General features: G+C 42.3%; 1 protein-coding gene across 3 annotated transcripts in view; it reads right to left on the bottom strand.

The window, feature by feature from the left end:
* Positions 1-24642, bottom strand: part of LOC129695715 (tropomyosin alpha-4 chain-like) — an 81484-nt gene extending 56842 nt beyond the window's left edge. The window contains exons 1-3 of one of the 3 annotated variants that reach the window (XM_055632936.1): positions 24279-24642; positions 23102-23221; positions 1293-1298 (exon numbers count right to left, since the gene is read on the bottom strand). In XM_055632936.1, coding sequence (XP_055488911.1) covers positions 1293-1298; positions 23102-23221; positions 24279-24392 — 240 coding nt within the window. In that variant the 5' untranslated portion in view covers positions 24393-24642. Of the gene's footprint in view, positions 1-1292; positions 1299-23096; positions 23222-24278 lie in introns of all 3 variants that reach the window. The other 2 variants (XM_055632944.1, XM_055632929.1) reach the window with 2 other exon arrangements.
* Positions 24643-27160: the final 2518 nt, after the last annotated feature.

The raw sequence follows: 27160 nt of genomic DNA, 5'->3' as shown, positions 1-27160 counted from the left end.
AGGAAAAATAACCCTGTTCCAGAGTTCACGTGGATGCTGCCTGGGTTTCAGTGCTATCCTCCGATGCTAGTGGTGCCAACGTCATAGACCTCAAATCCACCTTGACATTTTCAGGCATAACTGCACTGCAGGATAAAGGAATATAACTGCTGCACAGTGGTTACGTTATTGGATATAATCCAGAGATCTGGAATGTAGACAGATTCAAATATCACTGCAGTTGTGGAATTTAAATTTAGGTATAAATCTGACCGTTTTAGACAAATGCATCTTAAAAATGATGACTATAAAATTACCTTCAAAGTCTCTCTGGTTTATGAATATCCTTCATTCTTCTCCAGCCTGACACGTGTGTAACTCTTGAATTATCACCCAAATCCTGTCCCAACAGCAGCTCTGACCTACCAGAGAGTGAGTGTACCCCTGTGAGTCCTCAACATTGACTTGAGTCCCCATTGAATACATCAAACGTAGGTAAGAAATCCCCCTCCTGCTTACAACCTGATTTCCTCCCTCAACTGATCATAGTGTGTTCTTCCATGTTGAACAATGTTTGCAGGAAACATTGACATAGAATGGATTTTGGGTGGAGACTTATTTGTCAACGAATAATTCAGGTTTTAACGACATTGATCAGGGAAATAATTTTTGATTAAGGGATTGGTGAAGATTATAAATCTAAAGATAGTGGAAGCAGCTCTACAGCCAAACCAAACAAAAAGTTATCACAGCAATGAGAGGCAGATATGGAAACAATTGGCCAACAATTTGAGTGGAATATATTGAGGATGAAGGTGGTAAGGTGAAGATGAGTTTAAAGAAAGGACATTTAGTGATACGATTTAAACCAAAATGGAAACCGGGTTGGAGTACCAAAATAATAAGGGGATCTTTGGCCATTAGGAAAGGAACTAAGCAGCAGAGGTAACCACAAGTACTTCCTGAATTAAGCAGCAGAAGTAACAGAAGCAGAAGTGTAGCACAGTGGTGCACAGGTGGAGCCTCTGCCCACAGTGCTGGAGCCCCGTGTCAATCCTGACAACAGGTGCTGTCTGTGTGGAGTTTGCACGTTCTCCCTGCGACCGCATGGGTTTTCTCTGGGTGCTCTGGTTTCCTCCCACATTCCAAAGACATTAGGTTAATTCACTTCTACAAATTGTCCCTTGTGTGTAGGTTGTGAAAGTGGGATAACATAGAACTAGTGTGAATGGGTGATCGATGGCCGGCGTGGACTGGCTGGGCTGAATAGCCCGTTTCCATGCAGTATCTCTAAACTAAACTAAACTGACGACCTCTGTCTAGATGACCAAAACGTCCATAAGGTCCTTTTCATTACAGATGGCAGTTGGTTTAAGAAGATAAGAAAAGGGCAAAGATTAGGGCAAAAGGGCCACTGTTGAACAATGACTGTTTTTGCAAAGATATCAGAACCTGATGCATCTTTTATATTTACAAAACTGATCTCCATCACAGATATATAATCATAGTTATTGTCCATCATATATATTCAAGTTTGTATCCATTGGATCTAATGGAGCAAAGAGTGGGGGCTTATCATGGGCCGTGATATCAAGGGGCATCAAAGTTAGAGGAGATTGTGTGATTGGACGCAAATGTCATCATGATCAGCCAATCAATAAATTTGTTGCTTGGATGGCAGTTACTAGATGGTTTCAGATAATTGATCATTATTTACAATTGTAACTGATGCAATCCTTCACACACTAACCTATCACAAAGCTTTATTTTTGATATAATTTCAATTTTCAACACATTAAAAGTTGAAGCCATTATTGTTAGCAGAAATATGAATTGAAATATCTAGTAGAGGTTGACGTCAATGGAATTACTTCCAAAAATAACTCCTATTATATTCCTTAATTTTGCTTACAATTCTGGTTGTCTTTTAATTGGAAAATAGGTGGTTAATTTTGTCTTTAACATTGTATAAAAAAACATTCCAAGATGCCCTTAATGGAGGACATGAACAGACATTGGAACTAAACTAAAGAAAGAAAGAAAGAATTGATGGTGTAGGTAGATGGCAGCTTTGGAAGTTAGCTGGTAGGCCGAGGGATAGTGGGACATGGTAATTAGTGGCAACTAATTGGATGGTCCTACAGTTAATAATGACGACAACGATAAATTTGACATATTTGTAACTGGGGGTGATGGACAAGACGATCAGTAAGTGAGGTTTAAGAGGACCATTTGGTGCAGAAGATGCCTTTCCATTGATGAGTCGAATGATAGAATAGATACATTTATTTGTGCATATTTGTAGTAAAACAGTACATATATAAAAACAATTAATATCTCACTATATACAATGTATTCTGGAACTAGACCCCCACAATGCAGATTCGGCAACAGTGAATTGATTAAATGGACTGAGTTATAAATAGGTTTCCATTTTGTAAGCGACTTCCATTAATTCAATTGTATAGATTTTTGGTTGTCATTGGCTATTAATCAGATTCAACAGTATTGATATTTCCAGCATGCCAGTGAAAATAATGGATATTCCCGAGAGGCTTAACTAGTTCAGGATGGATGGGGTTAGATTTTGAGACTCTCATTTCACAGCTGGTTGTTAGTAAACTAATAGGTGGTTGGGCAATATTTTTTAATATTTTGCAGAATAGTATGTTTGCTTCTGCATTAGCTGTATATTAGCAACTTTTGGAAATTTTGCAATGTCCCCTTTTGAACCAAGAAAATACATTTATTAAATTTGGTTCTATAAACTATTGTGTCAATTAGGAAAAGTGGTCCAACCATGACTTTCAAGAGGAATGCTTTACATGAAATGAAAAGGCTTCTAAAGTATCCAAAAAAGCAATATGCCTAAGGATTGGTAAACTTTAAATTCTACAAAGGTCAAAGATGTTAAGAGGAAATGTAGAAAATGAGAGTAGGTTAACCAAAAACATTTTTTTTTAAACTGCAAGAGCTTCTATTGACATATAAAAAGGAAATTAGAATCAAAGCTAATGTAAGTCCTCTACAATCAGAGATAGATGGGGAAATTATATTGGGGAATAAGGAAATGGCAGAGAAATTAAACAAATGTATTGCGCACAGTAGGTCAAGCAGCATCTATGGAATGAGGAGTGAGGGAAAAAAACAGAATTCATGTTTGGAATCAATTAATGTAATTGTTTTTCTCTTCACAGAAGACTTGCTAAGTATGCTTGAAAATCCCCAACCCAGGGCCCCGCATTAACCAGATTCTGTCAAGGGGAAGGTCAAATCAGTCGGATGAAACTGAGCACCAGGAAGAAATCCACAGTCTGCAGAGCATCAGCACCCTACGGAATGTGGCAGAAGTTTCAGGCAACAGTCTAAGACACAACCAGGTACATTGTAAAATGGAGAACATGCAAGGACGTAAGCCGTTGGTGAAATGGCCAAAGTCTAACAGCAAGGAGTGGGATACCATCAATGCAGATATGAGCCTAATATTAAGTGGAATCAATGAATCAGCAGAAAAGAAGTTGGAGAAGATGGGTGACCTAGTCTACAACTATGAAAAGGATAAATTTGGTGAGAAGGAACAACTCAGCAGGAAAGATAGGCCTCCTCCCCCCAAGTCCCGTTGTCTCCAGGAAATCCAACGACTTGTTAAAGAAAGAAGAGGCCTGTAGAAGGTGTGGGGGAAAAAGCAACAGCAGAAGAAAGGGAGGGCATCAACCTCCTTCAAGAGGACCTAAGAGGCTCTTGAAGCTGCGCAGAGCAGAGAATTTAAGGAACGACGCAAAAAGAAGGAAAAAGCAAGAACAGACTTCTACAAAGATCCCTTTAAGTTTGTGAAAGGCATTTTCACAAAAGAGAAAAGTGGCTCCCCGAAAGCGTCAAAAAAGGAGGTTGAAGGACACATCAGAACCATCCACATTGATGAGTTAAAAGATGATCGGATTTTCGTCCCCACTGACATCCCACAATCACACCCCCACAACATCAATTTGACATCAGCCCTCCCAAGCTGAGTGAGGTACAAGAAGTCGTGAGGAAGGCAAGAACGGCCTCTGCACCAGGCCCTAATGGTGTTCCGTATTGTGCCTACAAGAATACACCGGATATTCTGAAATTCCTCTGGAGGAACATGAGGGTTGCGTGGGGAAAGGAAGTTATCCCCAAAGCCTGGCGAAGAGCAGGGGAAATGCTGATCCCAAAAGGAAAAAAAATGTCCACCATCGAAAATTTTCGGTAAATAATCCTTCAACATAGAAGGCAAGATCTTTTTCAGTGTGGTGGCGAAAAGACTTCCAAAGTATCTGAAACAAAACCATTTCATTGATACATCATTCCAAAAGGCTGGCATAGCAAGCTTCTCGGGATGCCTTGAACATACCAGCATCATATGGCATCAAATCCAGACTGCTAAGAAAGAACAAAATAATCTGCATGGTACACACAAATGCTGGAGAAACTCAGCAGGTGCAGCAGCAGCATCGCTGAGTTTCTCCAGCATTTTTGTGTACCTTCAATTTTCCAACATTACTTGAACAAAATAATCTGCATGTCTTGTTCCTCGACGTGGCCACTGTGTTTAAGAAGCATTTCAACTGCTGCCTTCTGAACGCTGATCACGTCTCCAGTTTTGAACATCAACTTATCATAGTTGGTCTAGTCTGTCCGCTTTTGATTGTTCTTGTGTATCGCCCACCAAAAACGAATAAGGACTTTATCTCACAATTTGGTGATCTTATTGCTAGCCTGTTGTCCAAATTTGACCGGGTCCTGATTCTTGGTGACTTTAACATTCATGTCTGCTGTCCCACAAAGCCTCTTGAGAGTGAATTTATGAACCTGGTTGAGTCCTTCAATCTGACTCTACTCACCACTGGACCCACGCACAAGCTTGGCCACACACTAGACCTGGTGCTTTCGTCTGGTCTCCCAATTTGTAACACAGATATTATTGATGCCTGTCTGTCTGATCATAGTGCAATTATATTCGATATATCTCTGCCTTTCTCTCCCTCAAAATCCCATCTCCCTGCTCGCTACTCCCGTTACGTAAACTCCTCGACTGCCAGTAAGTTCTCTGAGGCTCTCATAGCCGCCCCCGACATCTGCACTATTGAGGCTTCTCCCCTCCATCTCAGCACCGACGACCTCATTTCTTTATTCAATACTTGCTCTTCCATCCTGGATTCTGTTGCTCCTCTTAAAATGAAAAAGCCTAAGCCTAAAGGCGAGCCGTGGCTCAATACCACCAGAGCCCTAAAGAGCGAATGCAGAAAATCAGAAAGGAAGTACAAATCTGATAAGCTTCAAATTTCCTTTGAACTCCTGAAAAACAATCTTCACAAATACCAGGAAGCGGTAAAATCTGCAAGAACAAAATACTTTTCCACCCTTATCTCCAAAAATGTTCATAACTCCAAGGTCCTTTTTAGCACCATCACCTCCATCATCTGTCCTGCCACCAGCACCAGCCTAACTGGGTCCCCTGCTAAGTGCGAGGTATTTACTACATTTTTCACCAGCAAAGTAAAGAACATCAGAACGAATATTTCTCCTTCCATCCGTGTCCTGGCTGTCTCATTGGTCTGTTCTTCAAAATTAGATTGTTTCCAACCCGTTACTCTACCCTCCCTTGTAAAACTGATCACCACCATGAAACCTACTACCTGCCCCCTCGACACTGTCCCCTCTGCCCTCCTAAAGTATAATTCATTACAACAGCTGGTCCCAGCATCCTCGCCATCTTCAACAGCTCTCTGGCCACTGGCACTGTAGCTACCTGCTTCAAGCATGCGGTGGTCCAGCCACTCCTGAAAAAAACCTAACCTCGACCCCACCTCGCAAAGCAATTACAGACCCATTTCAAAACTGCCTTTCCTTTCAAAAGCCCTTGAAACAGTCATTTTAAGTCAACTTATGCCTTGCCTTCACCAAAATACTATCTTGGAAACTTTCCAATCAGGTTTCAGGGCCCACCACAGCACAGAGTTTGCCTTGTTGAAGGTACGTAATCCTCACTGTTGACTCCGGCGACTGTGCAATTCTGCTCCTTCTCGACCTCAGCGCAGCATTTGACACTGTCGACCACACCATCCTAATTGACCGTCTCCAATACGGGGTTGGTATTGATGGCACTGCCCTGAGCTGGTTCATCTCCTACCTCAAAGGTAGGAGTTTCTCTACTAACATAGGCAACTCTTTCTCCTCCCCAGCTAGCCTCTGCTGTGGGGTTCCACAAGGTTCCATCCTTTTGTCATCAGAGCCACTTATGATGTTCTACCATCACCCCAGAACCTGAAGCAGTGGTTCGGAGAAGACCTTTGCCAAGCACCTGCATCACTAAGGCACATTTTAACAGGATGCACTATGAGCCTCGCCCAAGGGCGTTACACTTGGCGGCATAACCAAGTTCTCAGACAGCTGACATCAATCCTGGAATGATCACAAGTGCTTCCCCACAAACATCGGCAGGAAATGTCCACTTCACAACATTTGTACCAGCAGGCCAACCTCCAGAGCACCAGATAACATCAAAGGATGCAAGCATTCTGTAGCCTGCTCGGGATTGGAAAATGGAAGTGGACTTGGGGGAAAAAAACGCTTGTGTTTCCCCCAGACATTGTAGCTACAACACTCCGGCCAGACATGGTCCCGTGGTCTACAACAGCCAAGTTAGCATACGTTGTGGAATTGACAGTTCCATGGGAAGATGGTGTAGAAGAAGCTTATGAGAGGAAAAAGACCAAGTACTCTGAACTGGCAACTGAAGCTGCCCAGAATGGCTGGAAGACCAAGGTTTTCCCTGTAGAATTGAGATGCAGAGGATTTGTTGCTACATCTACGACCAGTCTATTAAAGAAAATAGGGGTGAGGGTTGCTCCCTCCAACAAACAATCAAATCATTATCAAATTCTGCTGAAAAAAGCAATTGGCTTTGGATCAAAAGGAAAGATAACAATTGGGCTGCAAGATGAAGACAGGAGGGTATGGAATTGAGGGGATGTAACTGGGACGCCAGGTATCACCGTTGAGTACTCTGGAGATGTTGCATGCTTATCAATGAAACATCATAGGAGGGTGCCCACCTGATGACCCCGATGATGTACCTACCCTACCTTTCACCACTCCAATCCCGCTAAATATCAAGAGTGCCGACTTATGACAGGGATTGAAACATCAAGTCTTATTAGCTCTACTACTAAGTATTTACTGCTTTTATTTCATATTTACAGGACCTGTATTTATTTTATTTTTCACAGAAATATATTATGTTGGCCCTCGCTGAAGAAGGTACGGAAAACCTCCCAGAAATAGTGGAGGATTGACAGTGTCGAGTAAATAAGGTGCTCAAGGAAATTAGTATTAATTAAAAAAGAAGAATTAGATTCGGATAAGTTAATTCAATACAATACCGTTTATTTGTCATTTGAACCTCACATGAAGTTCAAACAAAATTTGGTAAATGAGACTTTGAAAGGTATTGTGGCGGCTCCCAAGGGTCGGGCCATCCTAACTGTCAAACCCCTCAGCACGGGAATGGTTCCTTCCAGAGGCGGCCCTTAACCAGAGGGTTTGGGTGCCCTCTTTCACTCATGGACTTCCCTACAATCAGGAAGGACATAAATAAAGGTGCCTCCCGAAATACCTGGCTTCTCGCTTTCATTTCGGGACCTACGCACCACAGTATTAGTGTTCTCTGGATTGATTCCTGGGATAGGTTTGTCATATAGAATATAGAACAGTACATCACAGGTACTGTTTGGCCCACAATATCTCTGTTGAACATGATACCATGACCAACACCTATTCCATATAATCCAAAATCCATATCCCTCTATTCCCTGCATATCATATGAAAATACATTAGACTCGGCCAATACTTTAAAAGAATGAGAGGTGATCTTAACATTCTTAAGGGCTTGAGAGGGTAGATCCAAAGTTGATGTTTCCTCTGGTTGGGAGTCCAGAACTATCAGTTAAAGTCTCAAAATAAGTGTTGACCATTCTGGGCCAAGATGTCAGAGGAATTTATTCACCAGATTGTGGTGAAACATTAGACTTCACTGCACAAGAAGGATAGACAATACACAATAGGTGCAGGAGTAGGCCATTCAGCCCTTCGAGCCAGCTCGAGCCAACCATGATGTGAAGAAAAGTTGCTGAAATTATTCAAGAAAGAGATCAATAGATTTTAGATGTAAAGGGAATCAGGAAAATTTGGTTTAATACAGAAACATAGCACAGAGGTAAAAGAGGAGTCATTATCTTATTGAATGCTGGAGCAAGTTTCAGGGTCCATATAGCCAATAACTTTTTCTATTTTTTATGTTTGTTTGGGGGAAGCTGGTTCAATCATCTGAACCTGACGATTTGGTTAGCTTCCCTATCTAGAACAGCATCCATGACCTTCCAAGAAACAGTATATGTGCATATGCCACTGGACAAGGAAAAAAAGCCATTTAGACTATGGACCATTTAGTCCATTGATGAGCAGAATGATAGAATAGATACATCCATATCAACCAAGATGCCCATTTAAGCTAGTCCCATTGTTGATCACCTGTGTTCACCTATTACCTGCCATGTTTTGTTCTGCCGCTCTTCTTTTCCAGCCTTCCCCCCCCCCCCCCCCCCCCCCCCCACCCCCCCCCCCCCCCCCCACATTCCCCCCCCCCCCCCCCCCCACCCCCCCCACAATCAGTTCAAAGAGGGGTTCTGATCTAAATCGTCACTTTTTCAAGTTCTCCGGACAAGCTGCATGACCTGCTGAGTTACCCCAGCATTTTGTGTCCTTTTTTGTAAACCAGTTTCTTGTTTCTATGACTTTTATTCTACTGTTTTTGTCTTTGTCGATTTACCCCATATTTTTTCTTACATTTAAAAAAAATCCTCTCCTTAAAAGTATTTTTCAATTCCTCATTGAAACTACTTTCCTGGCTCTGTCCTGGTGTGTATTGCAAGCTGGTCATATATGGTGCATAGCAAAGGTTTTTCTTGTATGATCTCTGATTCTATTGCCAATCATCTTTAAACAGTGCCTTTCTGTCTTTGGAAACAGTTTGTCTTTATCCTAGTGCTTCACATTTTCAATAAGTCACTGCTTAGCTTTCTGATGTTTCAGTATTGCAATTCCTTCTTTTCCAGTCTATCCACCAAAACCTTATTCCTCGTTCCTATTTTTCACACAGAGAGTCGTGAATCTGTGGAATTCTCTGCCACAGAGGGTAGCTGAGGCCAGTTCATTGGCTATATTTAAGAGGGAGTTAGATGTGGCCCTTGTGGCTAAAGGGATCAGGGGGTATGGAGAGAAGGCAGGTACAGGATACACAGTTCGATGATCAGCCATGATCATATTGAATGGTGGTGCAGGCTCGAAGGGCCGAATGGCCTACTCCTGCACCTATTTTCTATGTTTCTGGAACCATTCCTGTGAATCTTATTGTAAACCTATCCAAAGGCTCCATTTCTTTTCTATGTTATGGTGACCAGCTAAGACTAAAGTGCAGATTTCGAACATTCTTCACATTTGTATCCTTTTGGAAATATGTTTGTTCATTCTTTCACACTTCCCATATAGTTGTATTTGCAGTAGTAAAATTACAACAGTAGCAGTAGTACAAGAACCTATGAGCATAAAAACAGGAGCCAGGTTAGGTCTCTTAGAGCTTGCTTTGTGATTCATCAAGATTATAGCTATCTTGAGGGGGTTTTTTGCGACCCTCAATTCCCATGTACTTTGGATGCAAAATTTATTACCATTGAGATCCATCTCTTTCACAGGAATATCCAGCCGCAATCTATTAAAACTGCATTGGAAAATCCAAAATAGGAAACAAAAATTAAAGAGACAACTCCCAATGGGTTAGGATCAGAAAGGAGCATGGGAAAAGGTCACTCAACCACAATTATCCCATATATGGAAGTTGAGAGAAAAGATTATTTCTCCAAGTTTCAAAGTCATGGGGGAGGGGAGGAGGTATGGAGAGTTAGCGTGAACTGCATTTTTGGATTTATCTTAACTTTTATTGATGGGGTTTGTTAATTCTTCTAATAAAACATGCTTATTTGTTTCAATTTCAGAAGGTTCTTTATGTATATGTGTGAGTTAACTGAGAACTGACAGACTGGCATTAAAATTTGCTGAATGTAATTGATAGCAATCATCTGTTTCTACATGTTACTGTATATACTCATTGTACATACAAACAATTCAGGAAGCTTAATTGCTCTTTTCCTGTTTTAATATATCTGATACACCGTATCTGAGTCGATGTGAGTTTGGAGAGGCCTCTATACTATTTATAGACATATCCTGGCTGCTCATTATGGAGAGGGGTGGGAAAGCTACCAGATAACAGTTTAGACGTTGTATGGAATTGCTTTTGCTGCTGATATTGTGGGGTGGTACGGAAGGGAACCCACATGAACATACTTCATAACCTATTTCATAACCGATTTCTAAGGGATATAGAAGTCCATAGGCACAGTGGTAAACCCGAGACCTGGGTTTAATACTGATTTCAGGTGCTGTCTGTGTGGAGTTTACACGTTCTTCCTGTGACTGCATGGCTTTCTTCCGGGTGCTCCGGTTTCCACCCACATCCCAAAGACGTGCGGGTTTAAAGGTGAATTGATCTCTGTAAAATTGCCCCTAGTGTGTTGGGAGTGGATGCAAACATGGGATAACATAGTGTGAACAGGTGATCGATGGTCAGAGTGGATTCGGAGGGCCGAAGGGCCCATTTCCATGCTATATCTCTAAAATAAATGTTGAACTGAAATCCTTCCCTTCACTCTTTACTCCAGTTCCTTAAATAGTTTTGGGAACATATCCTGGAATCCCCTGCTTAACACCATTCCGTGAGTAGCATGAACACTAACACTTCAAGAGGAGAAAAAGCATTCTCTCTCCTTCTATGGACCATTAGGAATAGCCAATGTGTATTTTTTCCATCTTTGCCCACATTACAGCCTTATTTCTTCTAACAACATGCTCCTCATTTCAGACACAAGACACTGCAGATGATGGAAGCTTGTCAAAACTAAAGTGGTGGAAGAACTCAGTGGGTCAGACAGTATCTGTGGAAGGATTGAACAAATGGTGATTTGGCTCAGGACCCTTCTTCAGACAGATGCTCCTGATTTTGATGGCTTGACATCTGCCTGCCAAAGGCACATCTGAAATTATTGGGCAAAATACCATGTGCTGGAGTAACTCAGCAGGTCTGTAAAGCAAGTGGATAGGGGCCTGTACCTGAAGAAGGGTCCTGACATGAAATGTCACCTATCCATTCCCTCGACAGAAGCTGCATGACCTGTTGAGTTACTCCAGCATGTTGTGTTGTGCTCAAGATTCCAGCATCTGCAGTTCCTTTGGTCTTTTTCTGAGATTATTGTCCTAGTCAGCTATAAAACCCAGTCGCTGGTGCCAGCAGCCTCCAGACAGCCCGGTTTTTTTGTTTTTTGTTATAGTTATGTAAAAGTGCTTTTTTTTGTGTTTCATGTTGGGTGAGGACGCGCGATATCTTGCCCCCCCCCTGCCCCCACAGCGGCCTACCTAGATTTCCTGCCGGGATCGTGCAGGCTAAAACTTGAAAGCCTGCGACTCTGCCCGGCTCGGCCTGTGGACTCAGGAGCTGCAGACAATCAGGAGGTCCGGGCCGCTGAGGAGGAGGATTGCTCACCGTCGGGGTATGAGTCTCAACACACATTATATCCATCAATTTCAATTTTTATTTTTAATATGTTTTATTATTTATTTATTATTTATTTTTATTATTTCTTTGTTATTTTTTTTATGATACTGCCTGTTATCTGCTGTCCCACTGCTGCTGATTGGGCTCCCAGCGCGGCTGATGACACGCGCTGAGGTCCGCGACTCTGCCCGGCTCCCTGTGGACTGCAGGAGCTGCAGACTCTGGCAGCGGGAGGATGTCAGAGGTCCTGGCGGGCTGCTGACATGATGAGGCTGCTCGGGTTCGTCGGCGTTTCCAACGGCGTGAAGGCCTGATTCAAAATTACCATTCATGGGCAGCTAATCAGCTTTAAGCGTATAGAAATTGAGCTTTTCCTGTTGAAAAGCTGGGAGTTTGGTCCTTCCAGATAAACAAACACAGGGTGGTGGGTATATGGAACGGTTTGCCAGAGGAGGTAGTTAAGACAGGGATAATCGCAACATTGAAGAAACAGTTGGACAGGTACATGGACAGGACAAGTTTTGGAGGTTTGGAGGGATATGGGCCAAACGCAGGCAGTGGGACTAGTGTAGATGGGACATGTTGGCCAGTATGAGCAAGTTGGGCTGAAGGCCCTGTCTCCATACTGTATAACTCTGTAAAGGGCCACATTTGAAGAGGATGAAACCCTTCTCTATAAAGTTCATAGGGAACAATGACAATGTCACAAAGCAAACAGTTAAAAGAAGGCTCATCAGCAATCCCCAACACCTGGGGCACACAATCTTCTTGCAACCATCTGCAGAAAGTACAAAGGCTCAAAGTCCGACACCACCAAATACGGCTACAGCTGCTTTTATACAACACATCAGGTTCTTGAGCCAAACTGCATAACCCTAATCCTACTTCAGTCATGGAACACTACCATGGATTTGTTTTCTATTTGTGTTTTGAACTAATGTCTTATTTTTTATTTTCATTCTTGTAAAATTTCACGTTCATAAGTTATAAGGGATACTGAGTTGGATGATCAGCCATGATCATATTGAATGGCGGTGCAGGCTCGAAGGGCCGAATGGCCTACTCCTGCACCTAATTTCTATGTTTCTATGTCTATGTTTCTATAAGAGCAGAATTAGGCCATTTGGCCCATCGTCTACTCTGCAATTCAATCATGGCTAATCTATCTTTCCCTCTGAACCCCATTCTCCTGGGTTGGTCATTGGGCTACACTGACATTTGACATGGTGGGCCTGCACATAGGGTCACCATCGGGAGCATCTGCTTTGGCAATTTTAAATCCCACCCCAGGTAAGTCCATTTTACCTAAAATACTAATCCAAAGTAGCAGCTTTCCCTCAGAGCCCAAAGCACTTTCCTCTCCCCCAACCCACCACCAACCAAAAAGCAACAGTGCCCTCACTATGACTGATGGTCTCCTCCCAACTTGCTCACCGGTCTTCAGTCCAAATCTTCAGTCAAAAAGACTATCACGAGTAGTAGCTCTACTCAATAACCAAAAATCTGTAGCCACCATTTGCTCTGGTATTTTATTTAATTCACATGTTCAATCAATAATGTTTTATTATTAATGATTAATGTTTTATATATCATTCCTAACTGTTACTGTATGTCATGTTGTCACTTGCAGGTGGAGCACCAGGGCAAATTCCTTGTATGTGAATACTTGGCCAATAAACTTATTCTTATTCATAATGCTCCCATTGCTGACACAATTCAATCTTCATGGCTTTGATCCCTTTACTCTTTGTCCTGCCACTGGTGACCTCTCCCATAACCTAGTTTAGTTTATTATTATCACGTGTACCGGGGTTCAGTGAAAAGATTTTGTTTGCATGTTATCCAGAAAAGACCATACATGAATATAATAGAGTAATCTAGTAATTTGAGGAACATTCTTGCTATTGAGGGTGTGCAGCGTAGGTTTACAAGGTTAATTCCCAGGATGGCGGGTCTATCATATGCTGAGAGACTGGTGTAGCTGGGCTTGTACATCCTGGAGTTTTGAAGGATGAGAGGGGATCTCATTGAAACATATAAGATTGTTAAGGGTTTGGACAAACTAGAGGCAGGAAACGTGATCCCGATGTTGGTGGAGTCCAGAACCAGGGGCCACAGTTTAAAAATAAGGAGGAAGCCATTTAGAACGGAGACGAGGAAACACTTTTTCTCACCAAGAGTGTTGATTCTGTGGAATTCTATGCCTCAGAGGGCAGTTGGGGGCAGGTTCCCTGGGTGCTTTCTAGATAGGGCTCTTAAAAATAGCGGAGTCAGGGGATGTGAGGAGAAGGCAGGAACGGGGTACTGATTGGTGATGATCAGCCATGGTCACATTGAATGGCGGTGCTAGCTCGAAGGGTCGAATTGCCTACTCCTGCACCTATTGTCTATTGTCTAATCCAAAGTGCATAGATAAAAGATAAGGAGTAAAGCATATAGTGCAAGATATAGCATTGAAATCTGACAAAAGTCCAGTTAAAAAGATAGATGAGAGGTCAGGCCCGCATTCCAGCTGATAAGAGGGTTCAGTGGCCTGATAACAGCTGGGAAGAAAATGTTCCTGAATCTGGAGGTATGCACTTTCAAACTTCTGTACCTTTTGCCCGATGGGAGAGGGGAGAAGAGAAGACCGAGGTGAGACTGGTCCTCGATTATGCCTAGAATTGAGTGCCTTGAATAACCTAGAAATGAGACTTGTTTGTTTCTATGTGTGTATAAGGCCCATGAGTTTACAATTTTGCAGCAGTGAGTTTATGTACAAAACACCTACTGGACTGGCACTGACTGCTAGTTTAATCCACTATCACAAGTATTACTCTTGGCCTTAAAGTGTGAAGACAGGAACTGTATACTGGTGGATTTCCTTGTTTGATGATATTTTATTGACCACATTATAAATGCATAACCTCCCAATGAGGAAATAGTTCAGGGTGACATCAGTTTTTAATTAACCAAAGACTGAGGGTAATTGCTTTACAGACAATATCAGCATACCTCAGTTTGTTAATGCTCACCATGTCTCTGGTATAACTAATAACATTGGCATGCCTGGATATGTTAATACTGACTTCATTTCAAGTCGGCAGTATTGCTTGAAAAGTAAACTGATGATTCACTTCATGCAGTGGTTGGGGCAGGGAACACTCCTAGTTACTGCTTGACATCACTTTACCATAAAAGGAAAAGTATGGAAAGCATGCTACAGTTTACTCATGCATAGCGCACTGCCTAGTATTTCGTAATGTGAAGTAAGATCTGCACCCTATTTTGCTTAAAAAGGTAAAATCTATCATCTCTGAATAATATTAGACATCAGAAATAACATCTCTATCAGGCTAACAACATATAACAGAAACTGGAACAAAAGGCCGAACAGTCACTATGCATTGCAATTGTTAACCCTTAAGGCAGCTCTCACAGGGATTCCTCAGATTGCCTTCACCTTTCTGAAAGAATGAAGGTCATGAACAATTTTACAATTATTGCAACAGCGCCCAATATTCTTTCTCCTTCCGCCACACATGTGCTTCCATAACTATTTGGCAAATATGATTAGTGTAAGTGGGCAGAAGGGACAACATGGGCATGGTGGGCCAAAGGGCCAGTTTCAGTGCTCTATACAATGACTACCTCAACCTCTTCTCTATTGAATTCCCTTTTCATCCCCTGTATCACCACCCTTCCCACATGCTGCCACACAACTCACCCTTTGTTCGCCAAATAAACCCTTCCACTTTTCCTTTTGCCATTTTTTGACTTTTCAGACACACTTTGATACAAATTCAGCTATGATATTGTTGTTGGGAGACCTGCTTTATGAAGCAAAGACATGCTCATACTGGAGCGAGTGAGTTAGTGTGTGTTCCTCATACTATCCACTGTGTGAAACTTCTACTTCTCTTCCTGGGGTGGGATAAAGACACATCTGGGGGTGAGAGGGGTTTTCACTTAAAAATAGATATTTCATGGGACTCACGCCTCACAACAAATATGACTGTTGATACAGTTAAATAAAAATTGCCTTGCATGGTACTTTTCTGGCTCTGGTTACTGTTACCTGCTTGTTAGACCTGGAAGAAAGTTACTACATTCCTCTGCTCAGGTTCCAGGTTCAAACAGTAGATCAGGGCTCGCTAAAAATTTAAGACCCAATCTGCACATTTAAAGAGGTTTTCACCAGCTTGGTGCCTGCATTTTGTCAGATCATGGCAGGAAAAGAGTAACTAATTTCTCTCCTTCATCTTAGGGATTTGCATCCATCAGGTCCTGATTATAGAAAGCATAGTCAACCAACATTTTGCCGCATATGTTTCACAGATTAGGCTTGAAGATAAACTTCATGCAATATAGATTCAGTTATTGACGAAGTGGAGTGTCGTCGGAGAGAGGAGGAGAACTTCTTCAAAGGAGAACTTCTGACGATGGGTCTCGACCCGAAATGTCACCCATTCCTTTTCTCCAGAGATGCTGCCTGTCCCGCTGAGTTCCTGCAGCTTTTTGTGTCTCTCCCAAGTCAGTTGAGTTGCGAGGCAGCAGTTCTACTAGCTGCCCATAATTATTAATAAGAAAACCAAGTGAATTCCATTGACTGTGATAGACTGAGATGTGCAAGCTTTTAATATCTGGTGGTAGTTGTATACTGTGGAAGTGCTTGGCTAGAAATTTGATGCAAACTCTTTCCAGTATAGAATACAATGAATATGTCCCAAAAGACTGGCCACAAGAGTAGGCCAGAGACAAGGAATCCTGTGGCATGCAACTCACCTCCTAACTCCCCATTGGCTGTCCACCATCTGCAAGTCACAAGTCTGGATGGAATGACGAATCAGGTGATGGAATGAATGCTCTTCACTTACCAGGATTACTGCAGCTGGGACAACACTCAAGAAGATAGTTGCCATACAGGATGTAGCAGCCGGCTTGATCGGCTCACCATCCACAACTGTTCCACCACCGAAGCACGATGTCAGCAGTTTCTACCATCTGCAGGATGCACTGCAGCAACTCACCAAGACTCCATAGACAGCACTTTCCAAACCCACGACCTCTACCAGCTGGAAGGACAAGGGCAACCAAAGCAGGGGAACACCACTAACTGGATTAGTCTGAATAACTCATTTTAGGTTGCCATTGAATGATAGTCCAAACTGTCTTCCTGAGTGTTGGGTTTCCATAATTTTTTAGCCTGGTGACTCTTTCAGGAGGAGACCTGACCTACCTCGAAGGAGTGGGATAAAAACAAATCTGTGGATATGTTCATTCCTATTTGGTGTCCAATGGCTATTGCGTGAAGGTGCTGTTGTATGAAAGGACGATGATGCTTTCTGCCCTGCCTAACACAGTCATGGATAGCCACAGGAGTGAGTGGACATCCGTAACACATCATGACTCAGTGCAGAGGGTGAGAAACTGGTTAAATACCAATGGGTAGATTTTCAAAATTGACTTTACAGAGAAAAATAGACATCTTAACTCTGTCAGGCTAAGAACACTGATATTGATGCAATATTGGTGTGAGATCTTGCTTCCACTAATTATCAACATGTTAAGGATTTCTTCAGGACTTCTCCTGCACCACTGTAACTTTGGAAGTTTCATAAAATGTAGAATGCTTATTATGGCAAACCACAGGCGTTTGGAGTGGGAGAGTAGAAGCAGGAACAGAAAATGCGTAAGCATAAACTTGTTCTCCTGTGCAAGCAGGTTTGGTCACTTATAGACACTGTGGTTTCCCTCCGTTCCATTTTCAAACGGTGCCTGAAGTAGTGGTGAACAGACAGAATGTTTCATTTGCTGCAAACATGGTAAGAAGGAATTACACATCCTTAAAGAAGGCCATAATTATAAAAATCTGATCTTGGAAAATGGCATGGAGCCCAAATGCTTCCTGGTGTTAGCAGTATCTGCATTTTATCAACTAAATTCTGGACAGACCTCCTTGGGGATTAAATGTACTGCTTATTATTCCATTACATATTTCATGATTATTTTATTATTGTTTAATTAATAATTTGAGGGGGGTATTTTGATTTTAAGGAAGCTAGTCATATTTGCAGGACAGAGCTCAAAAGAGCTATTCAGATTTGGTTAAAATGGTAGATTGATACATGAAGTCAGTATTTTCTGTTCCTGTTGTTGTTCGTGGGTAGTTAGATCATCCCGATGTCGCTAAGGATTTTTATTCATGAATCTATCTGTGATTTTCCGTCTGATTGAGCAATAACTAACACCCTTCCATGCACATAATCTGCTCATGTAAAATTAGGGTCTATTGTCAGAAAACTACTTCAGAGCAATGCAGACTTCACAATGCAGAGCAATATAGAACTAACATGGACACATCTCGGATTAAAAGTGTAGGAAGGAACTGCAGATGCTGGTTTAAACCGAAGATAGACACAAAATGCTGGAGTAACTTAGCGGGTCAGGCCACATCTCTGGAGAGAAGGAATGGGTGACGTTTCGAGTCAAGAGCTCTGTCTGAAGAAGGGTCTTGACCCAAAACGCCACCCATTCCTTCTCTCTAGAGAAGCTGCCTGTACCGCTGAGTTACTCCAGCATTTTGTGTCTCTCTGATAAAAACGCTGTTCTTCTAAACTGGCTAAATGCCACACATCTGCGGCAATTATCTCTAAAGCTTAACATTAATTCTTTATAAACAAGGAAAGTGGTAAAAAATATGAAAGGTGCAACTATTATAAACCCAAGACATTGCAATTAAGTAAATTAGGAAAAAAATGTACAAAGTCAAGATAGTGGAAAATAAGTTTAAATGGATGACAAACTTCTCATAATGTTACACAAAGCACATCAGAGCACACACACACTCTCTCTCACACTCGCACGTCTACCAACATCATGTTGCTACTATCGTCTCTCTGTCTCTTTTCTGTTTCTGAAGAATTTTGATATTAGAGTTTCACATTTCAAAAAAGGTGTATTGTCCTTGGATAGGTGTTGAGGGATTTATTAGAATGATACCCAGTCAAGAATGATGGCATTATGACTATGGGTTTCATAGACTGGAATTTCGAAGATCTGGATCTGTTTAAAATGATTAAGAAATATGAGAGAGTAGAGAGAGAGAAAAAAAACTATTTCCACTTATGTGGGAGTCTAAAAGAAAGGAGCATAACCTTAAAAAAAACAGGCCTGCGGCCCGGTACAGTCAGAAGCCCAGCTCACCCGCCTCATTAGCTTCAAGCATTTTCTAAAGCTTACAGAGTGCACAAGTTACAACATTTGAGTAATGAGATTATTCTTTGTCCTCATATTTCTCTCATGAAAGGAAAAAGTCGTCAATTTTTTGGGGAAGAATGAATTAGATTTTTATTACAATCCCCTCTGATGCAGTGATTGTACCGATGTGAATAAACTGAGGCTTGGAAGAAGTGTCCTATGGGGCAAAAACACATGGAACAGTTGGACTGAATAACCTGCTCGTGCATTATTGTGTACTTTCTGCGTATTAAGTGATGGAGGCAAACATGGAATAGCAGGGAAAATGGCACTCCCAGTAATCTCTAAACATCACATGCAGTGGGTGTTTATTGTGATCCTTTACAAGCAGTCAAACTCCTGCCCAATCCCCTACTTCTATGATATGCTTACACTGTTCCTCAGATGTCCCTGTGATCCCAGTGCTGAAGAGAGTACTTAGGTACTAATGGCAAAGTGAAGTGCGACATACCCACGTCATCTATCGTCCTTGTAGCTTTCAACAGGATATCACTTTCCCTGCAGTCTGTGACTGAACATTGGCTGTCTAGCTGTATATCACTTTGACAGAAGGTGCTAACTCATGTGATAACTATCTATCTAAACCACTGAAAAATTCCCAAGGTTTTTTTTTAATCATCATTTGTTTTTTTTAACCAGTTTGCAGCTTCTATCCTGAACACACTAACTCATTATTTTGATCTTTTTGGGTACAATGAATTCAGCCAAATTATATCCTGACCCAGGAACCAAACACACTCATACTGCCGGAAGTCACTCACAATTTATTAGGTGATGGAAACATGGATGAAACCGCAATTTCCCAAATACCACTCCAACTGACTCAGCACAACCCAGGGGTTGGAACTCTGTGGCTTGTACTGTCTTGTTTCATTTTCAGAAATATGTTAACCAAAGCATGCAAGCTTTTAAGAAGTGAAGTAAAAATGAATATGCTAGAAACCCAAAACTAAAACAGAAAATGCCTGAGGTACTCAGACAACATTACTAGGTCGAAAATCAAAATCAGTGCTTCAGGTCAAGAACCCTTTATCAGAACTGGAAATGTGAGAAGTGTGTTTTAGGTTGCAGAACAGAGGAGGGATGGAAAAACAAAGACAATGTCTGTGATAGAATGGAGCACAAAGCTGTCAGGGTGACAATTTTAGGAATGTTCATTTTCATTGTGACCTGCTCAATTACTGTTATAGAGATTGAAGAAACATATTACTGTTGATTAATTGTCAGGTTTCAGGAGCTCACGTTTTCAATTCCAGTTTAAATTAATAACCTTCATCTGAACTTGGGCAATATTACAAAATAATATTTATACGCTTCAGCCTTTATCCACAGATTCACCATATTATGCCTGACAGTGGCACATCACAAAAGGATATCGAATGAGAGACAATTTCAGTATTTTGTTTCTTGTTATTTATCCAATGGACTGAAGAGACAATAGGCGTGTGCAGCCACCAGGCACCTAGTTCTCGTAATTCAAAACAAACCTTTTTCCAATCAGGTCTTATAATTAGGGAAGATTAAAACCAAGGCTTTATATATATGGTTGACTAATACATTTTCAGAAGTTAAAACTAGATGGGTTTTAGGAGTTGATTCTTGGATTTTTTGACAGCATTCTCTCCTTACACTATGCTGTATCTAGTTCTCTGTTAAATTCTGGAAACTTTCAATACTGAGATACTGCACTTTTAATTTTCCCTTCATAATTTCTTACTGAAAAAAATAGGTTAGGACATTTTTGGCACGTTCAATGCCTTGGACTATGGCTCAGATGATGGGCAGCGTTTGAAGGCATCCTGAGATCCATCATCCTCTAACTTGCCCTTTAATAGCCAATAGACAATAGGTGCAGGAGTAGGCCATTCGGCCCTTCGAACAGCACCGCCATTCAATGCAATCATGGCTGATCAACCCCAATCAGCACCCCTTCTGCCCATATCCGCTGACTCCGCTATCTTTAAGAGCCCTATCTAGCTCTCTCTTGAAAGTATCCAGAAAACTGGCCTCTACCCCCCTCAGAGAATTCCACAGACTCACAACTCTGTGAAAAAGTGTTTCCTCGTCTCTGTTCTAAATGGCTTACCCCTTATTCTTAAACTGTGGCCCCTGGTTCTGGACTCTCCCAACATCGGGAACATGTTTCCTGCCTCTAGCGTGTCCAAACCCTTAACAATCTTATATGTTTCAATAAGATTTCCTCTCATCCTAAATTCCAGAGTATACAAGCCCAGCCGCTCCATTCTCTCAGCATATGACAGTCCCGCCATCCTGGGAATTAACCTTGTGAACCTACGCTGCACTCCCTCAATAGCAAGAATATCCTTCCTCAAATTAGGGGACCAAAACTGCATACAACTCTCCAGATGTGGTATCACCAGGGCCCTGTACAACTGCAGAAGGACCTCTTTGCTCCTATACTGAACTCCACTTGTTATGAAGGCCAACATGCCATTCACTTTCTCCACTGCCTGCTGTACCTACATGCTTACTTTCATTGATGAACAAGGACCCCCAAATAATAATAATCTGCCTTCAGTCTGTGGATAGGCCATTACTCTCCTTTACCTCCTGATCAGAGGGCATCAAAGGTTATAGGGTGAAGGCAGGCGAATGGGTTTGAGAGGGAAAAGTAGATCACTCACGCTCGAATGGCACAGAAGACTCGACGGGCCGAATGCCCCCATTCTGCTCCTATGTCTTACAGTCTACACCGCAGACACAATCACAGCCACAAAATCGGTTTTCTGCTATTCTGTAGAATTGTGGGTGAGAGGGTCAATAATTTTGTTCCATAATCCTGTCCTATTAAACTTGTTTTATTTCAATGGTTTATAGAAATCAGGAGCACCCATGAGAAATGAAGTTGCCCAAGTTGCCAGTCCTTATTCCGCTGCCACTGCCCTCTAGTGGCTGAAATGTAATTAAACACATGGCAGGCAGTGGACATCCAACCATATTCATTCATACTGCAGCACAGACAATTTACTGCCCACAGACCATAATCATAACCCTGCATTTACTTTCTATGAAGAATGCTCCCTTTTGCATGAGAGGACAGAGAGGAGATAATGGAATGATTAATTTTTAGCTGTCTGTCCAGGTATGGTTTGCTGGGGAAGTAGTTGTAGTTGCAAATGTAATTGCTTGGGAGTTGAATTCGATTTATCTGTTTTGGGAAGTAACTTAGGGTACAACTATTTGCCTAAAAAGTCTGACTTACCCTCACATGAACAGAATGGTAGTCCCAGTGATCAAGAATGAAATGATGTTTCTAACGGCTGGCAGGGAGGGCTCAGTAAAATATCTCACAGAGAAAATTATACCACCTCACAAAATAGCACCCAGTACCTTTGGTGACGGTGCTGGAAACATAGAAACAAGGTGCAGGAGTAGGCTATTCGGCCCTTCGAGTCAGCACTGCCATTCAATAAGATCATAGAAACATAGAAATTAGGTGCAGGAGTAGGCCATTCAGCCCTTCGAGCCTGCACCGCCATTCAATATGATCATGGCTGATCATCCAACTCAGTACCCCGTACCTGCCTTCTCTCCATACCCCCTGATCCCCTTAGCCACAAGGGCCACATCTAACTCCCTCTTAAATATAGCCAATGAACTGGCCTCAACTACCCTCTGTGGCAGAGAGTTCCACAGATTCACCACTCTCTGTGTGAAAAAAGTTCTTCTCATCTCGGTTTTAAAGGATTTCCCCCTTATCCTTAAGATCGTGGCTGATCATCCCAAAGCAGTACCCCGTTCCTGCTTTCTGCCCATAACCCTTGATTCCATTAACCCTAAGAGTTATATCTAACTCTCTTGAAAATATCCAGTGAATTGGCTTCCATTGCTTTCTATGGCAGAAAATTCCACAGATTCACAACTATCTGGGTGAAAAAGCTTTTCCTCATCTCAGTCCTCCGTGGCCTGCCCCTTATTCTTAAAGTGACCCCTGGTTCTGGACTCCCCAAACATCAGGAATGTTTTTCCTGCATCTAGCCTGGCCAATTTTATATGTTTCTATAAGTTCCCCTCTCATCTTTCTAAATTCCAGTGAATATAAGCCCAGTCTATCCATTCTTCAGGTGCTAAACTACCTTTGGTAATAACATCATATGAGGTGGGAACTAATCATTTGTGTGGAAGAAGGGTTATTTTAACAGGCATCATATTATTAGAATGACTCACATCACAGGCCTTCTTTCTGCATTGTCCAGCTTTGCTTGAACCTCTCGCAAGGATTCAGAGTATTTGTCAGCCTCGTCTTCAATGGCTTTTTGCTTTCGTTGCAAGTTGCTGACTTCTTCTTCCAGCTAAAGTATCATCAGAAGAAAGTTTGAATAATTAAACAGGTTTTTTTTAATACTTTATTAAAGTTAAATATACAAATTGTGACATTTAAGTTTAGGTTTTCAATTGTTGTCTTTCTTGACTGCCTAGAGTTTAATATCAAACCAGTTGTCAGATATGGCCTCAAAGCTCCTGAACTACAAAAAGGAAATTTTTGCTGACTAATCATCAGATGTAGGTGCCGGCCACAGAAAGATGGAAATGTAACTCTATCAATCTGAAGAAAGGTTTCGGCCCGAAACGTTGCCTATTTCCACCGCTCCATAGATGCTGCTGCACCGGCTGAGTTTCTCCAGCACTTTTGTCTACCTTGTATCTGGACAATATGCATTGCACCCTGGGCAGAGGAAGGGGGAAGGGGAGAGATTGGGAAGTAAATATCTCAGTTAAATATGGAACTATAGGATTACCTGCCTCAAAATATCTGAGTGAGGAAAAACACCTCGAACAGAAACATGGGAGGGGATATGGGAACAATTAGTTAAAACGAGCTAGAATAGAAATCAGCACCACCTATAAAATTGGTCAGAAGTCGCATTTTTCAATTGTACCAAAGATGATATATGACTTAGCTAGGAATTTCGGAAATGTAACTGGTGCTTCAAGTTTCAACCTCCAGTGGACCCCATAGATCTTTTTAACAGCCTGCGTTAGCACGTCTTCTCGGGTAACACTAGACTTTCATTTGGAGACCAAACACAAAACCTTCAAAGTAACAAGGGGGAAAAGTATTTCACGGCATAAACGAGTTAGCTGGAATGATTCGGCCGAGACTCGTTTCTGGTAACCTACTACACGAGGTATATTTTACTGAGCCCCGATGCTATTTAGGGATCACAGTTTCATCCTGATCTATCAACAGTTTGGACAAAAGGGGAGTACTGGGGGCAGATACAAGCAAGAGACAAAAAGCCTGATTAAAATTACAAAGACAACCTGTAAATAACTTGAGTAAACACACTAGCTTGGGACATTTGCTGTGTCTCTCTGCACCTCAGTACAGTCTGAATGGCACCCCACCTGATTACACCTGTCTTCAGTCGCCTTCTTCTCAAATTCTGCCTGGTCCGCCTTGTCCATGGCATTTTCTTTTTCCAGTTTCAACATTTGCATCTTCTTCTTGAGGGCATCCATGATCTTGCGAACTTTTTTTTGTTTTGCTTTAAAAAGAAATGGATCAGAGAGGCGCCTTTGGCGTTAGGTGCAGGAGGCAGTCGTGTGTGCTGGACTCGGGCTAGGCTGAAGACTCCCGGCGTGGCTCTGCGGGAGAAATAAAAGACCTGCCTTGGGAGTGGAGGTGGGAGTAGGCAGGATTTCCGGGGAAGAAACAAAAAACAGAAATGGAATGACTTTTTTTGGGAAGGCAGAGAAAGCAGGGTGGTGAGTGTGAGAGGGGGCGGCGCTGGGACGGGACGTGGTCTCACTCTAGTTGCGAAGCTGGCCGTCTTTGGCAGTCTGAGTCAGTCAGTCAGGCAGGCGAGAGAAAAGAATGCGCCAACTTCTCCCTTTTACACAAATTCCTGGCCGCAGTCAAACCTCAGGGCGGCCACACTGCGAGTAGCAAGCAGTCTGTTTAACAGTGAAGCCGACAACTGGGCTGCCCACTCACACCAAGCAATGAATCAGCTTCAGACCAAACTGCCCCATATCCAATCCATTTAAGTGTTATAAAGACACTTAAAAGTTTTCAGTCTAAAGTGCATATATGGATGCGCATGAATTTTCTTGGAATTGTAACTTTGTTTTCGAAATGCGTTTTGCAGTAATGTCTTGATTTTTTGGAAAGTTTTATTTTAATGTCTTGCAGAATTGCTGCCTAATATATATATATATATATATATATATATATATATATATAATATTGTGTTTGCGTCTATGTGAATTTAATGCTGCTACAAGCACGATTTTCATAATATCTGTAGCTCACTCACATAGAAACATAGAAATTGGGTGCAGGAGTAGGCCATTCGGCCCTTCGAGCCTGCACCGCCATTCAATATGATCATGGCTGATCATCCAACTCAGTATCCCGTACCTGCCTTCTCTCCATACCCCCTGATCCCCTTAGCCACAAGGGCCACATCTAACTCCCTCTTAAATATAGCCAATGAACTGGCCTCAACTACCCTCTGTGGCAGAGAGTTCCAGAGATTCACCACTCTCTGTGTGAAAAAAGTTCTTCTCATCTCGGTTTTAAAGGATTTCCCCCTTATCCTTAAGCTGTGACCCCTTGTCCTGGACTTCCCTAACATCGGGAACAATCTTCCTGCATCTAGCCTGTCCAGCCCCTTAAGAATTTTGTAAGTTTCTATAAGATCCCCTCTCAAGCTCCTAAATTCTAGAGAGTATAACCCAAGTCTATCCAGTCTTTCTTCATAAGACAGTCCTGACATCCCAGGAATCAGTCTGGTGAACCTTCTCTGTACTCCCTCTTTGGCAAGAATGTCTTTCCTCAGCTTAGGAGACCAAAACTGTACGCAATTCTCCAAGTGCGGTCTCACCAAGACCCTGTACAACTCCAGTAGAACCTCCCTGCCCCTATACTCAAATCCTTTTGCAATGAAAGCTAACATACCATTCGCTTTCTTTACTGCCTGCTGCACCTGCATGCCTACCTTCAATGATTGGTGTACCATGACACCCAGGTCTCGCTGCATCTCCCCCTTTCCCAATCGGCCACCATTTAGATAATAGTCTGCTTTCCCGTTTTTGCCACCAAAATGGATAACCTCACATTTATCCACATTATACTGCATCTGCCAAACATTTGCCCACTCACCCAGCCTATCCAAGTCACCCTGCAGTCTCCTAGCATCCTCCTCACAGCTAACACTGCCCCCCAGCTTAGTGTCATCTGCAAACTTGGAGATATTGCCTTCAATTCCCTCATCCAGATCATTAATATATATTGTAAATAGCTGGGGTCCCAGCACTGAGCCTTGCGGTACCCCACTAGTCACTGCCTGCCATTGTGAAAAGGACCCGTTTACTCCTACTCTTTGCTTCCTGTTTGCCAGCCAGTTCTCTATCCACATCAATACTGAACCCCCAATGCCGTGTGCTTTAAGTTTGTATACTAATCTCTTATGTGGGACCTTGTCGAAAGCCTTCTGGAAGTCCAGATACACCACATCCAGATACACCACATCCACCGGTTCTCCCATATCCACGCTACTAGTTACATCCTCGAAAAATTCTATAAGATTCGTCAGACATGATTTACCTTGCGTAAATCCATGCTGACTTTGTCCAATGATTTCACCACTTTCCAAATGTGCTGCTATCCCATCTTTAATAACTGACTCTAGCAGTTTCCCCACTACCAATGTTAGACTAACTGGTCTGTAATTCCCCATTTTCTCTCTCCCTCCCTTCTTAAAAAGTGGGGTTACGTTTGCTACCCGCCAATCTTCAGGAACTACTCCAGAATCTAAAGAGTTGATCATATGGCAGGGATGAAGGGCATCTGGCCCATCTGGTTTCTGTCTGCGAACGGACCATTCCCATCACTCCCATTCCTTCGCTGGTTCCCTGTGACCTGTTCTCTCTCGCACGACCATCGAATCTTCGCATTCTCTTGCCACCCACCGACAGACACTAGGGGCAGCTCACAGTCGTCACGTAACTTAGCAGCACAACAGTGGGGTATGGGACGAAACTGGAGCAGAGGCATGGTGACTTGAAGACTGAAAAAGGTGAATTTATTATGGGGAACAAGGAAATAGCAGATGAGTTGAACAGGTACTTTGGATCCGTCTTCACTAAGGAGGACACAAACAATCTTCCTGATATAGTAGTGGCCAGAGGATCTGGTCTGACGGAGGAATTGAAGAAAATCCGCATTAGGCAGGAAATGGTGTTGGGTAGACTGATGGGACTGAAGGCTGATAAATCCCCAGGGT

The sequence above is a fragment of the Leucoraja erinacea genome, chromosome 1, assembly GCF_028641065.1.
Source record: "Leucoraja erinacea ecotype New England chromosome 1, Leri_hhj_1, whole genome shotgun sequence".
NCBI lineage: Eukaryota > Metazoa > Chordata > Chondrichthyes > Rajiformes > Rajidae > Leucoraja > Leucoraja erinaceus.
Note: the sequence above shows the minus strand (reverse complement) of the source record. Positions and strands in the feature narration are given on the sequence as shown.